General features: G+C 40.2%; 1 protein-coding gene across 1 annotated transcript in view; it reads left to right on the forward strand.

Annotated features, from left to right (window-relative positions):
- Positions 1 to 3,127: 3,127 nt before the first annotated feature.
- Positions 3,128 to 12,336, forward strand: part of LOC127378325 (ATP-binding cassette sub-family C member 4) — a 30,250-nt gene continuing 21,041 nt past the window's right edge. Inside the window, exons 1-8 of the mRNA XM_051426942.1 lie at positions 3,128 to 3,419; positions 3,959 to 4,069; positions 7,205 to 7,325; positions 7,558 to 7,782; positions 7,954 to 8,043; positions 9,068 to 9,231; positions 10,591 to 10,716; positions 11,899 to 12,148. Of these exons, the coding sequence (XP_051282902.1) occupies positions 3,346 to 3,419; positions 3,959 to 4,069; positions 7,205 to 7,325; positions 7,558 to 7,782; positions 7,954 to 8,043; positions 9,068 to 9,231; positions 10,591 to 10,716; positions 11,899 to 12,148 (1,161 nt within the window). The 5' untranslated portion in view covers positions 3,128 to 3,345. The remainder of the gene's footprint in view (positions 3,420 to 3,958; positions 4,070 to 7,204; positions 7,326 to 7,557; positions 7,783 to 7,953; positions 8,044 to 9,067; positions 9,232 to 10,590; positions 10,717 to 11,898; positions 12,149 to 12,336) is intronic.

A 12,336-nucleotide genomic window follows, 5' to 3' on the forward strand; every position in this document is an offset into this window, starting at 1 on the left:
TGAAAGGATCTGAAAAGTCTCTGACAGAGAAGGAGCACAAGATGAGGAACAGAGATAAGAGAGGTGGATTGAATGATTGAATGAATGAATGAATGAATGAATAATGTGGGGGGTTTTTTGTATTTTATTTTAGTTTATTTTTTAGGTTTGTATTCTCTGCACCTTATCACAATGCTGCACCTGAACATAGCAGTCCAGTACTTGAAGTCCTCATTATAGCAGCAGCACCATACTGACAGTTTTACAGCATTATAGCGCCATCAACTGGCAGAAAGGAGAGACTGTTTCAAGCTCTCTCACAGGACATTTCCTCATTTCTCTCTTTCTAGTTAAACTAACTGAATATTGGACAAGTAACCTTAAATTATAATTTAATTTCCAACCTTTGTAGGCAGGTGTACCCCTTCAACCCTGTGAGATAAGCTCATGCATTACAGGGTCATTCTCAATGATGCATTCACGAGTAAGCAGTATGTTGATGAAGTTGGTCGAGTCTGAGCTGAATTTACATGAAGCATCTGAAATGAGCTTAAACTGTAGGTTGTTTTAAACCATAATAACTATTTAAAAGCTTTTTTTGTAACATAATCGGATTTATAATCATCTTAATCTGAAAGTAACTTAAATAAATGTACAATATTTCACATATAATGTAGTGAAGTAACATTAAATGAAGATACTAATAAAGTACAAGAACCTCCAAATACTCTGAGCAGACCAGGTCTGGTACTAATTGATCAAATTCTTAATCTTGTTCTGAAAATCTGTATGCAGTGTTTTGGGTCACCCTCTTTTATTGCAGAGAGTTTCTACAAGGATTAGATCTAATCCCTGGTAGAGGCAAATAATTACCCAAAACATAAAAACATTGTGCTGCAGCTGCCCCCACTGACTCGGGGGCAGTTCTTGGGGTCATTAAATGGACACAGGTAAAGTGCTTTCGTAGTTAGTATTCCAGCAACACTAAACCAGGTGTTTTACTGTCACCAGATGAAGAGGAAGGGCGCTGAGAGCATTGTTACCTTAATCTCTAGATAGTTGAAGCGCGTTTCCATGGCTGCTGTTGCTGAGTAATCTCAGTGGGGACCCTAATCCTGTAAACCTGCTAATGAAAGTGAATGAGCTGGAACAGGTTGTTATCTGTGTTAACCTGTTGATGACATCCCATTCAGACCATACATATGATGATCTGAACCTTTATTCATTGTTCATGCAAGACATAAACAGATTTCTGTCCTGATAACTGACTTTTAGTGCAAATGTTGATCTCAGTCTCAGTGTAGCAGGATGAAAGTGATCAATGTTGGACTCCTGTCTCCTGTAATCTCTGTTTTTTATCATTTTCATGCTGTTTGTTAAAGTAAAATCTGCCATGTTATGTTGTATCTTTTAATATTTCCCTTCCCACTAAAGACAATCCGATTTGATTGACAACTTTTGCCTAATTTATCTGAACCGAATCAATAAGTCGTGCTGTATAAATCTTGTAATCTGTAATTAAAATAAAAAGAAGGCGAGGACTTATTCCTGTGTGCTCACTGAGGGGAGAAAATAACCTGGGCTGGCAATATGAGAGGAAAAACTAGGCCTATCACACGGCTGGAGTAGCATGGGAAAGGATTGTTGATCCTCTGCAGATGAATGTTGTCGGGCTGGAGTTCAGCTGCTTGTAATAATCTCCTGCTGGCTTTTCTCCTCCAGCCCTTTTCCCAGTCGGTGCTAGCTAAACATCAACTGGAGGATAACGTGCGAGGTGTGAAGGCCAGAGTCAGTCCGGTGTGTTATCTTTGTATTGTCAGTGTCAGGATAACAGTTTACCTCGGTTACATGTTACTGGATTTCTTGAAAAGTTTCCTTGAATGTTGAAATGGGAGAAGGAGGGTGAAGGGAGGGTTTGTAGTTTAGGAAAGGAGGGAGATATTGTAGTCTCTCTACTCTCTCAGGTCTTTTATTTCAGTCAGGAAACACCTGCAGTGTGTCAGAGGGCATCTGTCATCTATAGCCTGCTCTTTATTTATAGGAAATCCTGTGTGTGTGTGTGTGTGTGTGTGTGTGTGTGTGTGTGTGTGTGTGTGTGTTTGTGTGTGTGTGTGTGTGCGTGTGCGTGTGTGCGTCACGTGTCTCTGTGTGTTTGTTCAAGGGATCAGAGAGACAGCGAAAAAGAGTAAGCAAACACAAATTAACTTGAAGAGACGTTTTATACTTGAGGCTAGTTACACTTTACTTTGCCTCACTCTCCCTGATAAAGTCACACGTGTTAGTATTGGCACAATACACCTTATTGGAAGTGACACCTATTAGTTTGTTATCATGAGATGACGACAGGAAGTGAGTATGCATGTCTGTACAAGTCTAGAGCGTCTGTGTGTGTGTGTGTGTGTGTGTGTGTGTGTGACTGGATTTTGTTGAGTATTTCTGACTAGTTTGCAGCAGGTCACACAAAAAATAAAAAGTTTAGATCTGTTTAAATTACTTAAGTTAATTTAAACTGTGATATTTTCCCCTGACTGTGTATTTTTGAATGCCAATGGTGACTTACACTCAGATTTACAGTCCAGCTTTTCATATTGAACACCTCTTTAACAGTAGTTACACATAATAATGACCTAATTTTATTAATTAAATCCATTAAACCACACAATGATACAACTAATAAAAAACTATTTAAATTTTAACAGAGTTTTAAGTAAATATACAAACAAGTAAATAAAGGATAAATAAAAATATATAATAAAAATAAAGCTGTCAACACAAATAGTATACAGTCATATTGAAAGTTGTGTCAGATTATGCAACTGTTCATTTCCAGTGTTTTTAAACCCCTATAAACACATTTTTACCCCTCACTTGGGGAACGAGATTTAGTGACATAAAAAACAGACTTAAAACAAAACTTAAAATAATATTTTCCTTCACAAATGACAGTGAAATCAAGCTGAAGCCTTGCTTTCATTTGTCCTAATAGACTCAATTAGTTCAAACGGAACGTTTGGTAATACTCTAAACCAATCACATGGACGCAGAACGCAAGCGACAGCCAATAGCCTGAGGGAGAACGCTAATTTCAGCCAATCAGCGTCCTCCGGGGCGGGACCACTCGAGATGGGGTTTTCTTTTTATTTTTTGATCTCCTCTATGCAGCCGGCTGCTGGTGCACTTTAAGGAACACGTAACACACCTTGTAAGGTGGAGGGGGGGGTGTTGTTTGGGGGAAGAGGGTGCCGACCTCCATGTAACTTAACATGTGTATTCCCCCCGCCGTCACGCCACTCAGCCCGGAGCAGCAGCTCGTAATAGGGGAGAAAGTTTGAAGGGGAGAAGTACCGTGTGAGTGGAGGGCGAACCATGGAAGAAGTCAGCAAAGCTTCCAAAACCAACCCGGCGGCGACGGCGAGCCTTTTGTCCAAGATTTTCTTCTGGTAAGTCGGGGAGACTTTTTATTCTCCCCCCCCCTCTCTCTCTCTACCGGATGAGCTGGTAAGCTAACCTCGCTGTTAGCGGGGGATTCAAACACCGAGACGCCGTCGTTTGTTATAGTTTCGTTTACGGTGTTGACACCAAACTACCTGGAGGGAAATGTTGTACAGGAAACCAGACGAGAGCGGTCGATAAAATGTGACTTGAGGTTATTTAAAGTTGTTTGTAGGTTGAGAGGAGGCTTTGATAGTCGGGTCAGAAAACTTCCCAGTGGGGTCATGTGTGTAGTTTATGCAATGGTAGTTTCCTGTTGAATCATTAGTCCTGGTTACTCATGGAAAGGCTGGATACGTGTGGTAGCTCTCTATCAGATACATAGATAATGCACATTGTTCCTGCTGTGTGCAGCCGTATGCACACATTGACAGACCCATGTGCTCACATTAATTCATCTGATAAGTGTTCATGACTCTGACAACATGTGGTATTGATGACCACCTGAATAAAACCGTGAACTAACTCTTATTATTTCTCCCATCAGGTGGCTCAACCCGTTGTTTAGCACTGGATACAAACGCAGGCTGGAGGAAGATGACATGTATGAAGTGCTCCCGGAGGATGGGTCGGAGACAGTGGGACAGGAGCTGCACAGGTAGAGAGGCCTTTTTAGTGTCACCTGTCAGCCTGTGAATGATCACAAGTAGTCCAATTACATTTTCACTCGGTCATTATGTTTTATGAAACCTCAAATCAGGATATATAAACAGGTTTAAAAGTCTTAAATTAAGGTAAGTTTCACCTGCTCACAGTCAGAACAAATCTTTTAATTCTTTGAGATATCTAAGTTATAGTTTTTGTTATCTACATGTATGATATTATCAGACAAGGAAGAGATAAGTACGTGTAATTTAAAAACAATTTTGACCCAACAGATCTGTCTGAACGTATATCTTGTATTATCAGTGAGTAGATATCAAAACCGGCGTCAGAGGAGAGCAGCCATCTTGTGCGTATGAGGAGATAAAAGATGTTTTATTCTCAGTCTCTTGAACAGCTGTCAGTAAACACCAAGTTACCACAAAATCCTTGATGATGAGCTCCTTTCAATTCCAAGCACAACCAGTTTGTTGGGAGAACGGCCACTTTCCATTACTTAAAACTGAATTGACCACCACATTGATTGCAGAGCGAGGGTTTATTATGCGCACGCCGTCGATCTGAAGGTATCAGTGTTGATGAATTAAAACAGAACTGAAGATACCTGTAATCATTTGGTCACGAGGTGCTTCACTATGTTGTCTGTGACTTGTAATATGAGATGAATATAAGACCAGCGGTCTTTTCCAACACCACCAAAAACCTATTAGTTCAAGCTAAAGTACCTTTTTTCTCATAAATGTGGAAATTTAATACTTCAGTAGACTTAAAGGTCAAGTTTGTAACATTTAGGAGGATCTATTGTCAGAAATGTTATTGTTTGCATTAGTAAATAATTAACTAAATAAATGAATCTATCGTTTTGTTATCTTTTTAGAATGAGACCTTTTTATCTCCAGACACCGCGGGCAATCAAACACTGGCTGTAGATTGGGTCGGTTGTTTTGCGCGTTTTACGGCCACCGTAGTTTCTGTCTTGCGCTCTGAAAGGGAAGGTGAAGAGTGTAACTACACCGCTCGATGCCACTAAATCCTACACTGGACCTTTTTTTTTTTTTTTAGCCTCGTCTATTCTCTAACTTCTCCGGCTCGTTGCTGCATTTCATTGTGCGTTACCACCTGTAGATCAGTGGAAGCGCTCTCCAAATAACTCCATAGGGAAGCTTTAAACTGGACTAAGTCAACCTTTTTTTTTTGTTATTATTGTAAAAGACGCAACATAAACAAACGTTGAGGCCGCCTTGAGCCCTGTGTGGAAAAACCCAGCCCTCCCTTAAAATCCTGTCTCCAAAAACTGTAAAAGTCGTTTCAGTGTTTTGTCGCGTAAGTCTTGAAACAACATGCAGCGCCCTTCTATTTCCCATTATCAAATACAATTTCCAGATAAAAATAAAACCAAATGTTTGGGCCAATACGGTACTTTAAATGTGTTTTTGACTAGCATTTGGAGGCATTGTATGTTGTTGATTTATACCGTTTACACTAGAAATATAATAGGTGGTATAGACCAGTGACCTGTAAAGGAAGCAATGTTTTCTTGCAACCATTCGTCACAGATTGCATGTGTCCACCAGCTGTGACCAGTTCTACAAAGTGTGGAAGTCCCCCACCAACGCTTGTAAATTGTTGATTAATTGGATCTCTACAGGCCCTTTAAAAACAAACAAGAGAAACAGACAAACATTAGAGTTAAGTCTGAATAAGTAAACATAATGTTGTGTGTGCTTTAAAGCCATGCAACCCTAGTAAGGGTCTCAATCCCCTAATATAAGGACTATATAAAGAACAATTCCTTTTTAAAAAAGAAAACCCTTCAAATGTAGATGTTGCAATTATGACCCTTGTCAACTCGAGTCAAACATTTCCAGCATTATCAGGAGGCTTCTGTACACAGTTCATACCAGTTGTGATGTTTAACTTTAACAGTGATGGACAACTGGTCCGTAACTAGCTGTTCACTCCTCTTCCAGACAGAAACCCACAAACTCCAAATCTGCAGAAGATGCTCCAGTTGTATCCTGCAAATCTAGGGAAAAGTAGGCTCTTTTATTTAGTGTAGCAATGTGGAATTCATAGAAGTCAGCCCTTGAAGTTTATGCACATCTATTGATTACTGGGATTGTTTCATGGTCTGTATTCTTACAAGGTTTTACAGTATTAATGTAACCACAGTTTGTCAGCCATTTAATTGACAGTGAAATTTGAATGTAACAGTGGCCAAAGGAGCATAAAACCCTGTCCTTAAAGCGCCCCAGCTCTGTTAGTCATGAGTCCTTATTTGTTAGTTGGTGTTTGTGCACAGTGTTGGTGCTATAAAGGAAAAGGAAAAGGAAAAGCAAACCTGGGCTGCTGCACTAAGGACTTTAGTACATGGGATGTGTGCGCAACCAGGTGAGCTACCGGGTGCTAAGCTGTTTAACAAATACTGAGACTTTCTTAAAATGAAAGTGTGTATGTATACATTACTGTATATAAGGTCTCAGTAGGAACTGAGAGCCACAGACAAAGTAGGGAAGTCAAAGTGCTGAGATGTCACATGGTCAGTTTAACTCTTATTGTGGGATTTATTCACAACAATAGAAAACAATTCCAGCCTTATCTTTTTGTTTGTGTTTTTATTAAGATTTATACACACACAAAAAGGAAGAAAGTCATGTAAAGTGCTGGATTTGGCTCTTTAATGATGACACCGGTGCGCTTGAGTTTCACGAAAAGAGTTTCACAGCTATAAACCTATTTAATGAACTGAATGAATTGACACCATACAGCTTTTTATATCTTCAGTGTTACAGAAAGAGGGATAGGATTTTTTTAGGTCATGAAAAATGTCAGCTTTGTTACAGAAACTCATTAAATTTTACATCCCATTTAGAGAGGACTCTCATTGCTACCTCTGTAGCTACCACGGGTTCCAACTTGCCTTTAGACCACAGATTGCCTGACTAATACCACTCTACCTGTCTTATTGCAAGCTTTGCCATCAGGAGAAAGGGAACCCTCTTTTTGATAACGCAATTATGCAATCAGCGCCTCGCAGACGAGTCCTGACTCATCTGGATGCGAGGCTCCGCTTCTTGTTACACAAACAAAAGAAAATGCATCAGATAACATGGCATCTCTTGTGTGACAGCTACTGGGATCATGAGGTCCAGATGGCTACCACAGAGCTGCGGAAACCCAGACTCTCAAAAGCCATCATAAAGTGCTACTGGAAATCGTACGCTGTGCTGGGATTCTTTACCCTCATTGAGGTAAGAAATGAGCTGAATATGGTGCATAAGAAGTTTTACAAGGATTAAAAAACAGGCCACTACATGTTCATATGTTCAGCTGTAAATATATTGGTTGTCAGCAGCTGAAGCACTGCACTGTTGAACAGATTTTGATCAGAACATGCCGTGGTTTAATTGTTAATAACCGTCCGCTGTCACAATTAGTGTGCGGTGATGCTCACCCGTCTTTATCTCCCTCTGTGCATATCAGGAGGTCATTAAAGTCATCCAGCCGGTCGTCTTGGGGCAGATGATTCGGTACTTTGAGAATTACGACCCAAACAACATGAAAGCTCTGCACCAGAGTCTCGGCTACGCAGCTGGATTGTCGCTATGCACCATCGGCCTGGCCCTGCTCCATCACCTCTACTTCTACCACGTCCAGAGAGCAGGCATGAAGATCAGAGTGGCCATGTGTCACATGATCTACAAGAAGGTCAGTAGGATGAGAGTACTGAAAAGTCACTCCTGAACAACAAAAAAGCACTGTTTCATCATCACCCACCTACATTAAATGTGATATTTTGCAGATCTGTGCAGTATGTGATCGGGTCGAACTGTGTTTGTGATATTTGAAATATAAATGTTGATTCCTGTCTTTTTCTAGGCGCTGTGTCTCAGCAGTTCAGCCATGGGAAAGACCACCACAGGCCAGATTGTCAACCTCCTTTCCAATGACGTCAACAAGTTCGATGATGTACGTGAAATTTAAGGCTTTTTGAAAACAAGCTGCTATTTTTGCTGCAAGGTCAAGACGATACAAAACATCTACTGTATGCCTTAAATGCAATTACAGAAATGTTAAGTAAAAGGAAGCAGCGTGTTCTTTTTGAGATCTATTACATTAACATAAATCAGTCTTGGAACTTATAAAAGATTGTGATATTTTATGAAAGTAAGCCTAATAGTTACTAATGTAGAATTGAATGGCAGCTGAAGTAACTTATGTCTTAATGAATTTCATAAGTTCTGGATATTTCACTATCTTGGCAAAAAAAAAACCCTGAATATTAGTCACTATGATCTTGTTTGTTTTTACAGTTTTTTCCAGTTTTAGTCAGTTTCAGTTTAAGTCACTGTGGCCCAAGATGAACCATTTCCCAATATATTACCAGCTGGATCAGAAACTACGTAGAATATGAACTGGATCATGTTATTTTAAGTGAAATAAGCCAGTGTAGTCTGGTGTAAACTCAGGGAATGGAACCACTTATGAAGGCATGATTATAACTTGAAGATTTTGCTCAGGGTGTGACATATTTTTTATATTATGTGAGTGGTTACAGTGCTGTTCTGACTGTGTTCACTCTGAAAAACAAGGTAAAAATCTGTCCTAGTGTAAGGTTCAGGCTTTATTGTGCTCTGAACTTGTTTGAGTGTTGTGTTTCATTTTAATCAGTAGGTCAGAGCCCGCTGTGGAAACTCCACGGTTTCTTCAGGGCATTTTGTTTCTTGGCAGTGGGCTGTTAATTAGATTATGTCAGGCTCTCATGCTGGTTTGGATTTAAGTCTTTTGTCAGGAACTGTTGAGTGACTCTACCCTTTTCTGTAAAAGCTCTCTCAGCCCAGCTCTGAATGTTTGGAGATGAGTACACATTCTTCTTAACAACAACCTCTGATCTCAGGGTTCACCGTGACTCAGATTTGCCAGGAATTGGTCCTGCTTTTGCTTTTTTCCCTCATGATGCAACAAATCACCCATGTTAATTTCTCTTGAACAGGTGACCATATTCCTGCACTTCCTGTGGGTGGGGCCCCTCCAGGCAGCGGCGGTCGTGGGGCTGCTGTGGTTGGAGATCGGTCCGTCATGTTTGGCCGGCATGGTGGTCCTCATGTTCCTGATGCCGGTGCAAACCATGTTTGGAAGGCTCTTTTCTAAGTTCAGGTAACACACACACTCTTAATGTCCAGATATTCAAGTCAAGCTGTGACCTTTGCAGTTGACCAAGCTCCGTCCCCCTTAAGTAATGTCGCCACACCTGCTTTCCAGTTTAGAAAAGCACGTTATAGTGGTAACAGAGGCAGATTTTCCACTCAGTTCACAGTAATATGTTCAACTATGGGTCTTTACTTGTACACACAAGTAAAAACAGCGTTTCTGGTCAGCGTTTAGTCGTTTGATTTGCTGGCTGTAATGACGACTTTTGTTAGCAGATTTGATTCGCTGTATCTAGATAACTAATTAATATTGTAAGTTGGTTGAAAAATGTCCACTGTGAGCCAGTTTGTAAATTGATCTTTTTCTCTCTGGATCAGCCCTTCATCTGCACTGAAGGGATGTTTTTATTCCCCGAAAACTCTGTGTGGCAGTATAGTTGAGAAGAATATAGTGATCATTTTTAATTTATTCATGTTGATTTGGTCGGTCGTCGTCACAGCCATGAAAATAATGGTTAATTCATCCGGACGCTCCTGATGTGTGATGAAAAGAGGATAATGAGGAGATGTAGTAGTTTATCTATTGTTCAGGTGCTTCACTGTGTGCAGCAACAAGTGTATGTGTCTTAGTGCAGCTGTAGTCTGTCTCCAGCTGACCTATTTTAAACATGACTACATACCTGTGGTAGAGTCACTGAAACATGTTTGTTTTATAAGTTGTTTAATCATCGTTTGAGTACCTCAAAAGAGGAATTGCAACCTTCGACGTCAGAAAATGCTCAGATTGTCTGACTGCGTTTTGGTGTTTAAAGAAGAAGACAAGATGCGAGTTTTAAACACCCACTTTATTGCCATGGTAGCTTTGGTATAAGAAGGCTAGTGGAGGGGGGAGGCATATGTCCCAGGCAAAAAGAGGAGTGAGGGTTCTTTGATAGAAATTACAGGCCATCAATCACCCTTTTTCTTAGTGTCAAAGAGGTCTTCTGGAGCTATTTTATTTGTCCATTTTTAGAATTTTAGCCTGTGTTGATGGTTAGTGAACCCGGCTCTGCATGTACAGATGGTACTGGACAAGGAGTACAGATAATGTTGGATATAAGTGATATAATTGTAAATCTGGCTCAGTCCTAGCTTATGATTGCACCTCAAAAGCAAACCTAACTACAGGGTGGACCTGCCTGGTTACATACTGTACTGGAGTTAATTTGAATTAATAATTGAAACCTGATTTTAATTAGCTTTAAATTGCTGTTTGTAATTGTAATTTGGTGTAGTGTAGTGAATATAGAAATGTGATGTCAGAATTGTTTCTTAATTTTTGGAGTATTTAAGCAAGCTTGAATGTTCTTTTTTCTCGTTTTTCCAGGAGTAAGACGGCTGTTCTGACTGACAGCAGGATCCGCACAATGAACGAGGTTGTGTCTGGAATTAGGATCATTAAGATGTACGCCTGGGAGAAACCCTTCGCTGCTCTGGTGTCTGAAGTCAGAAGGTAAAAAGCAATTTTCTGTTCACAGTACGGACATTTATAGATCAAAGTAAGGATTTAAGGAGGTACGGGCTCGCTAAGCAGTTCAGTTCATCAAATACTGTTCTTTTGTTAGTTTGGTATCTGCAGAATATGTGAGATCTCTAGAGTTTCATTATTTACAGCATACATCACCATTTTATATTCATAGTTTATATTCTATTTTATCTACCAGTGCACAAACACTGTAATTTAGAGGCTTGTTGTTGTGCCTCCACACAGTTTCACCCACTATTCTTAAATTAAAAGGAACAGGAAATTCCAAATGAAACCATAGAATGTGTGGCTAAATCGGTGGTATTTGTTTGTTCTTGCCATCAGAAATGCCATTAGTTGCCGTGAGTTGCTCATATGTTGTTGTCTTTGTAGCTCCAATATTGTTTAAGGTGCTGTTGGGACATGAGTTATTTTGTTTTCTTGCTGCACAGTGCAGTGCATGTGGAATGTGCCGTTTTGTGTGCCAGATTGAATTAGAGTGGAAACCACACCCCTCCGACACACACAGTGCTCTCATCTGGGCATCATTTTTGTCGTGTCATTAACAGCCACTTGTCTAATCGGTGTCGAAAGAAGGTGACTACTATTGACTACTACAACATGGCTGATTGTTCACCACAAAGGCTTTATTTTCAACAGTCCTCTTGATTTTATTCTCACATAATTCAAATGACCATTACTATCCTTCTGTGAAATAGTCTGAATAAACTTTTAGCTATTATCTGACGTTTTCGGCTACCTTTTATAGATATAGAAGAAACACGATTTCCTGTAAATCTTCTATCTGGTGGACACTTGAACAATACTGTGCCACAGTTGTATACTCATGGAGTATAGACTTAAGACTTAGTGTCTTATTTGATGTGTTTTTAATTTGTATGAGTTGAGGGTTATGTGAATTGGTCTGGTTTTCCTGCTGGAAGGCCTATCAAACCTCCTGTCCTCTCCTGCATGTCAGGTTTCAAACACCTCCTCTCCTCTGGCAAAGACCTCATACCTTTTTTAATTTCTCTCGACTGTAATCTCTATCTCGTGTGATCCGGATCAAGAATAGTTGTGAGGACATTTCATCCATCCATGTATGATGCGCCCTAAAAGTGAAGGTTGAAGTCAGTCAACTGATTGTTGTATCTCTCTGTGTTGTCTTAGCAAGGAGATCTCCAAGATCATGAAGAGCTCCTACCTCCGAGGTCTCAACATGGCCTCCTTCTTCTGCGCCAGCAAGATCATCGTCTTCATCACCTTCACCATCTACGTCCTTCTGGGAAATCCCATCTCCGCCAGCCGTGTGTTTGTGACGGTGTCGCTGTACTCCGCGGTGCGACTCACCGTCACACTCTTCTTCCCCAATGCCATCGAGAAGCTGTTCGAGTGCCGCGTCAGCATCCGCAGGATTCAGGTACGGTGCTTTAGTATTTTATTGTGGTTAATTAGAGGAATTTTTTTTTCTACTTTAAGATGAATGGAAAATGCCCATTTTTAGTCAAATGGTATCTATAAATCAGCATATTTTGCAGCGGTATCAGTCAAAAAGCATGCTGCTCTTTTTTAAAAGTCGAATGAGGGAGAAAAATGATGTCCTCAGAT

Source organism: Dicentrarchus labrax, unplaced genomic scaffold (genome assembly GCF_905237075.1).
Source record: "Dicentrarchus labrax unplaced genomic scaffold, dlabrax2021, whole genome shotgun sequence".
Taxonomy (NCBI): Eukaryota; Metazoa; Chordata; class Actinopteri; family Moronidae; genus Dicentrarchus; species Dicentrarchus labrax.